This window comes from Hippichthys cyanospilos, chromosome 6 (assembly GCF_059441005.1).
Source record: "Hippichthys cyanospilos isolate Australia breed blue-spotted pipefish chromosome 6, RoL_Hcya_1.0, whole genome shotgun sequence".
NCBI lineage: Eukaryota > Metazoa > Chordata > Actinopteri > Syngnathiformes > Syngnathidae > Hippichthys > Hippichthys cyanospilos.
In genome coordinates, this window is record NC_142374.1 from 20,335,707 (window position 1) to 20,341,899 (window position 6,193).

Below are 6,193 nucleotides of genomic sequence, written 5' to 3' on the forward strand. Positions count from 1 at the left end.
TAGATTTAACCTTTTTTTTCTTTGTTTTTGTTCCCTTGTTTTTTAGTTTGTTTCTTTTGTTGGGAAAAAAACATAAAATGAACATTATTATTGTGTGTTCCAACTGAGAAGAAGGGAAAATATCAAGAATATTAGAAAAAATACTGAGTAAACCTGCAGAAAAGTTCTGGTCATATATATATATATATATATATATATATATATATATATATATATATATATATATATATGACCAGAACTTATATATATATACAGTATATCTATATCTATATATATATATATATATATATATATATATATATATATATATATATATATACAGTATATATCAAGAATATTAGAAAAAATACTGAGTAAACCTGCAGAAAAGTTCTGGTCATATATTTATATATATATATATATATATATATATATATATATATATATATATATATATATATATATATATATATATATAAATATATGACCTGCAGAAAAGTTCTGGTCATATATTTATATATATATATATATATATATATATATATATATATATATATATATATATATATATATATATATATATATATAATATATGACCTGCAGAAAAGTTCTGGTCATATATTTATATATATATATATATATATATATATATATATATATATATATATATATGACCAGAACTTTTCTGCAGGTTTACTCAGTATTTTTTCTAATATTCTTGATATATACTGTATATATATATATATATATATATATATATATATATATATATATATATATATATATATATATATATATATATATATATATATATATATATAAAATATGTATATATCTATATCTATATATATATATATATATATATATATATATATATATATATATATATATATATATATATATATATATATATATATATATAATATAAAATATTTTATATATATAATATTTTTTCCTCTGGGTAACCGAAATTGATATGTTTATTTGTGAAAAATAGCTCTTCACATATTTCGATCAAAAATGATCATGTGATGTCACATGACTTGGCAGCTGTCGCAACCTTGGATGGGCTTAAAATAGACGGAGGCCGTAATAAAGCGTTCATCAGTATGACTTGCACCTAAAGAAGCGTGTTTGTTTGTTTGTGTGCGTGCGTGACAAGATACGCACCACGGCTGTCATCCCTTGCTTGTGTTACTCGCCGCGTAGCGCCATCACGTCATTCCCAAAGACCCTGCCGGAGCGTGAGGTCATTCCCCCTCAATGCGCTCGATGTTTGCGTACGTAGCAATTTTTATTCATGGGAGGGAGGGAGGGCGGCATATGAAATTTTTTGTACGGCCTTATTAGGCACGGCTGGGTAGGCATGACAATATTATAGTTTCCTCTGCTTTGTATAAGTTACTTTGGAGCAGAAATGTACAGATGCTAGCCATGCTAGTTATCTACTTTTCTACATGATATGCTAACCCTGTTAAAGTAATATATTAGCTACTTCTGTAAATAATGGTTACTTCAATAATTAATTAATGTTGACTATATTGCCAAATGATGAAATCTGATTAAAAAGAGTTTTGCCTTGCAACAGGACTTTTTTTTTCTTTTTCGAATTGACTGTAAAAACATGAGGAAACTCAGATGTCAGAAAAATGTCAGAAAAAAGGACAAAAATGTTGGTAATTTTTTTTATAAACTAAAGACAAATGTTTGCGAATATGTTATTTTGATTCAAATGGAAAACGATGGAAAAAAACGATGGTGAGAGGCTCAAATTCCCAGGTTTTGGCCAATTGTGAATTAAACTCAAAATTTCAAAATAATTAATTGATCATCAGGAATATTATCAATTTATGTGTACTGGTATCGCTAAGTATATTTTATTCAACAATTCGAGAAAATAAACCGTGCAACAATGTCAATTTTATTTCCGTGCACCCACATAAAACTTAACAAAATGCAATGTATTGTAATGTTCCAATCAATTTGCCCTTAATTTGAAAAGAAAATGTATATATTTTACCACAGAGTTCAAAATCTTTAAATTAGATTTGCTTATACTCATTCATACCACTCATTTGGTGGTCCCAGTCCAAACAGAATAAAATTGAGGCTTGGATTTATTTTCAAGTCATTTTTTTTCACGTTAAATTTTCCCAAAAGAGCAGACTTTTATGACTCCGTCCACCAACGACGGGATGTGAAGAAAGCTAATTTAGAAATGTTGAAACCAGTACAGTACCCGTGTTTGTACTTGATTACGTCCCGCCACGTTATTTTGAGGTGGGTGACTGAATCCTACGGAGGCGGAACCGTGGCTGGCAAGGAAGGAGGGGGCAGTAGGATGGACCGGACCCGCAACAAATATGGAGCGCGAGAGAGGAAGTAGGCGGGCTGCTATGTTATAAAAGAGACAGCTGGAGCTGAGGGCTGCATGATTTCAGCTGAGAAGTAAAACAAGCCCGGAGCATCAGAGCGACTCAAGGCTGACTCGCATCGACCTTCTGGACTTTGGAGACTTTCAAAGCGGATTGCCAGATTCTGGTTCAGAGTAGAAAGAACTCTAAAGAAAAGTCCAAAGTTTCACCAATGGCTGCCGTGCGCCCGATGCTCGCGGAGGCGTCCGGTTTCCACGTCCTCCCCGCCCACCTGATGTCCTCGGCCATGGAGGAGTTTCCTCAACAGCTGCCCGTCCCCAAGGGCCCCTCCAGGGGCAAGAGCCGCTCCCGGCGGCCCCGCGAGGCCCGCTTCAAAACCCAGCCGGTCACCTTCGCCGAAATCGCCGAGGTGGTGGAGGAGGAGGGCTCGTCGCCTCTGGAAGAGGAGCGGGCGCGTCGTTCCTTCCTGCAGTCGCTGGAGAACCTGAGGAGGAGTACCCAGACCCTGCACTGCTCGCCGGGCGCGCGCCATCAGTGCGCGCCCTCGCCCACGCAGGCCAGCATGGACTCCAGTGACTCTGACTCCACCCAATGAAGGCGACGACCCTCGTGGTTCTTCTCGATGGAGCGTGGTTGAAGTGACCCAAAGTCTGCTTTAAAAATCCACTAACATATCAACGTGTGGCAGATTCATCAAGCGGCTTGTACTGAATGGTAGCAGGCGGCGCTGTTTTCAAAATGTTTTCAAATATATTTAAGTTTCTTTGTACTGCATCGTAAAAAGATTTTAGTTTATGACTCTCAACGTGCAACGCGTGAGCTCCCTCTAGTGGTCTGCTGAAGAATCACTCAATGTTTTGTTTTTTTTAATTCAGCATAGTTTGTTAAATACAGTTCAATTGTATTCTAACATATTGATTTAACCTTTTATTTTTAGGTTGCATTTCCATTTGTATTGACTCAATGCTACATTATTTTTTTGAAAGTCTTTTTACCCAGTCGTATGCAAAGAAACCTAAATAGCATCCTTTGTACTACGACAGTATACAAATTGCTGCTTTCAAATGTATTCCTTTTCTACTGTAGACTTGAAAGATGCTACATCGGGCTCTTTAGTTTGTATTGATTTTTCTACTTGTAGAAAAACAAAAATCTACGGCGAGTAGCCACAGCACTAACGCTGTAAATAGCACGACGAAGCGACACGGTGGCCTGGTTTGCCACTGAAGCCTTCAGAGGAGCTCACGCTCATGGGAGTGAATGAAATTGTCGGAAGGAAAGATTCCTTTCTAAAAAGGAAAAAACATATTTATTCTTTTCATTTGCTCATAACCAAATGTGGAATTTTACTGCATTTCTGACTTGTGAAGTCCCCGTGACTTGAAAAGAAAACTGTAAACCTTTCCACAGTGCTTTACATGGAATATACTTTATATTAAATATCATGTTTGTCATAAGTATTTTAATAAATATTTTCAAGTATTTATGGTTATCAGACTTGTGTCTTGAATCGTGGAATTACAAGAGTGGGAACAAAATAGCTTTATTAGATACTTAACATAAAAACAGTGGTTCTCAAAAGGGGGTATGTGAGATTTCAACAGGTATTCTCCAGGTATCAGCAAATAATGCTTTTTAGTTCCATGAAAATAGCTGTAAATTCCATACATTTTCATGTACGTTTTCAAATTAAGAGCAAGTTAATTGGAACATCAAATTATTGAGGAACAGTGTTATTGTGACTCCTTTGCAAAACATTGTATGCCTTACTGTATATTTTATACAGATGGGTGTGACCTCCTCCCATCTCACTCTACCCAACTCGCTATTGCTGTCAAATGTAATTTTGCATTTTTTGCCGCAGGCCATTGACATGTGGATGGCGAGCCACATTCGGCCCCCAAGCCACAGTTTGGATACCGCTGGTTTAGGGCTTACCTAACTGAAAAAAAAAAAATCACAGGGAGTACATCATCAAAAAAAAATAATGAGAAAAATGTCATTCGAAGAATTAGCATTAAATTCTTCTGCCTATCAATATACATTGGTAGCATAGAGTGCACAAAAAAACATTTTGTTCTGTGTTTTGTTGTTTTGATCATTTTGTTTTATTTTGTTCAATGTGAATGGTGCAATATGATAAATGGGGACAAAAATGGGACATTGTATACTGGAACATAAAAAAAAAACAAAAACAAAAAAACTGAAATTGTGTTTTACTTGGTTGTGTAGCTTTCAAAAACATAGTGTTACTGAAATAGCTAGTAGTGAGCAAAACAAGTTGTCAAAAAGAAAAGTGCGAGTTAATGTGCTTACATTATTCATACAAGGTTGTGTTTAACGTCAACTGCTGCGTAATACACAATACAAACGATGACCTTTGACCCACAGTGCATCAAGCCAAGGCTGCTGGCGTACTGGCCGTCATTTTGGTAAGAATCATCGCGAGCTCCCTGCTGGCACAACAAACAGCCTGCTTATAGATGACACAATGTTTGGCAGATTTTTGGTGACCTTTCTCAAACTTTTGGATGGTGTTTTTTTGTATTTTTTCAAGCATTTTCAGCTGTGTCTGTTTTTTGTATCGATACACATTTCGATTGGCTGAAGAATTTAGGTTTTCACCTCCACTTAGATTCATGTCTTAAAGGACTCATTTATAAATGCTTTATGTGAATTCAATGTACTCAAACTCTTTTAAATGGAACTTCTGGAGAAATATTAAAAGTACTTTTGGAAACGTGTGTGTGTGATACCATAGCCTCATTGCAACACAAATTGAAGCCAAAACAGGAAGTGTGTTCTGTGAGTAGTTTTATTTGCAGATGTAGTGTTTTGCGCAGAGAACATTCTGGTCCAGCCAGGGATTTATTTTTGCTCCATAATCATCACAGACGTCATCGCCCTTTCATTTTCTGCTGATTACCAAGTATGATGCGTAATGTAAAGAATAATACAGCTGAGGACAATGTTTGCTTGGAAAGGAGACATTTTGTGATTGTTCTCGCTGAATGGAGAACAAATAGGTGACACGCTCACCTCCTAATTGCATTTTAATGACTGTATTATTTATAATAATAACCTCATCCAATCAGTGTCCATTGAGATGTGCATAAAAGCTGAATATCAACTCATTGTAGTGACCTAGTTACATTTTTTTCATTCTGGCTGTATTTTAGCCAAGAGATGGCACAACTCCTGGTAGTGTGATTACTTAGTGGTCCTGCCATGTTGAACGTTGATATATTTTCACAATCTTTGTGAAATTTCAGCTCTCTGGTGTCTTTTTTAAATGCTTTCCCTTTGATGTGAAATTCCTTTGATGTAAAGATCAAAGGATTGCACCTTGTGTGGTATTTTGATTATTTTTGGCTTATTTTCTTCAACGTCATTCTGGCAGTATTTCGGCCGAGAGATGGTGCACTCCTGATAGTGCTATGACTTAAGTGGTCATTCTATGTTCAAATTTGACATGTTGTCACCATCTGGATGAAATTTCAGCTCCCTACTGTCTTCTTTCAACGCTCAAAGGATTGGACAAAAATACTCCACGTTTGTTCAAACAGCCACATAGATGCTAATTATTTCCTCATCGTGGCTCAATAGCCTTAGCACAATTTTATCAACAAAACAAAACATCAATAAATTATTGTGATGTTTATGCAATATATACAAATGTACAGTGTCTGTGTTTTTGTGCTTTTCCTGACCTGCATCCTGTTGCCATGTTTTCTGGGAAAGCAAGCGCAGAAAAACATTGGTCACGCTCCTGATTCACCCCTTGTCTTTTCTTTCCTAAGCTCATCATCCCCCTCTGCTGCTGAAGTAAAAAAAAAAAA

At 35.7% G+C, this 6,193-nt stretch overlaps 1 protein-coding gene across 1 annotated transcript; it reads left to right on the top strand.

The window, feature by feature from the left end:
* The first annotated feature begins 2,382 nt into the window (after positions 1 to 2,382).
* Positions 2,383 to 3,836, top strand: c6h11orf96 (chromosome 6 C11orf96 homolog). The gene has a single exon (XM_088416232.1). It carries the CDS (start codon positions 2,566 to 2,568, stop codon positions 2,947 to 2,949), a length of 384 nt encoding a protein of 127 aa, XP_088272358.1. The 5' UTR covers positions 2,383 to 2,565; the 3' UTR covers positions 2,950 to 3,836.
* Positions 3,837 to 6,193: the final 2,357 nt, after the last annotated feature.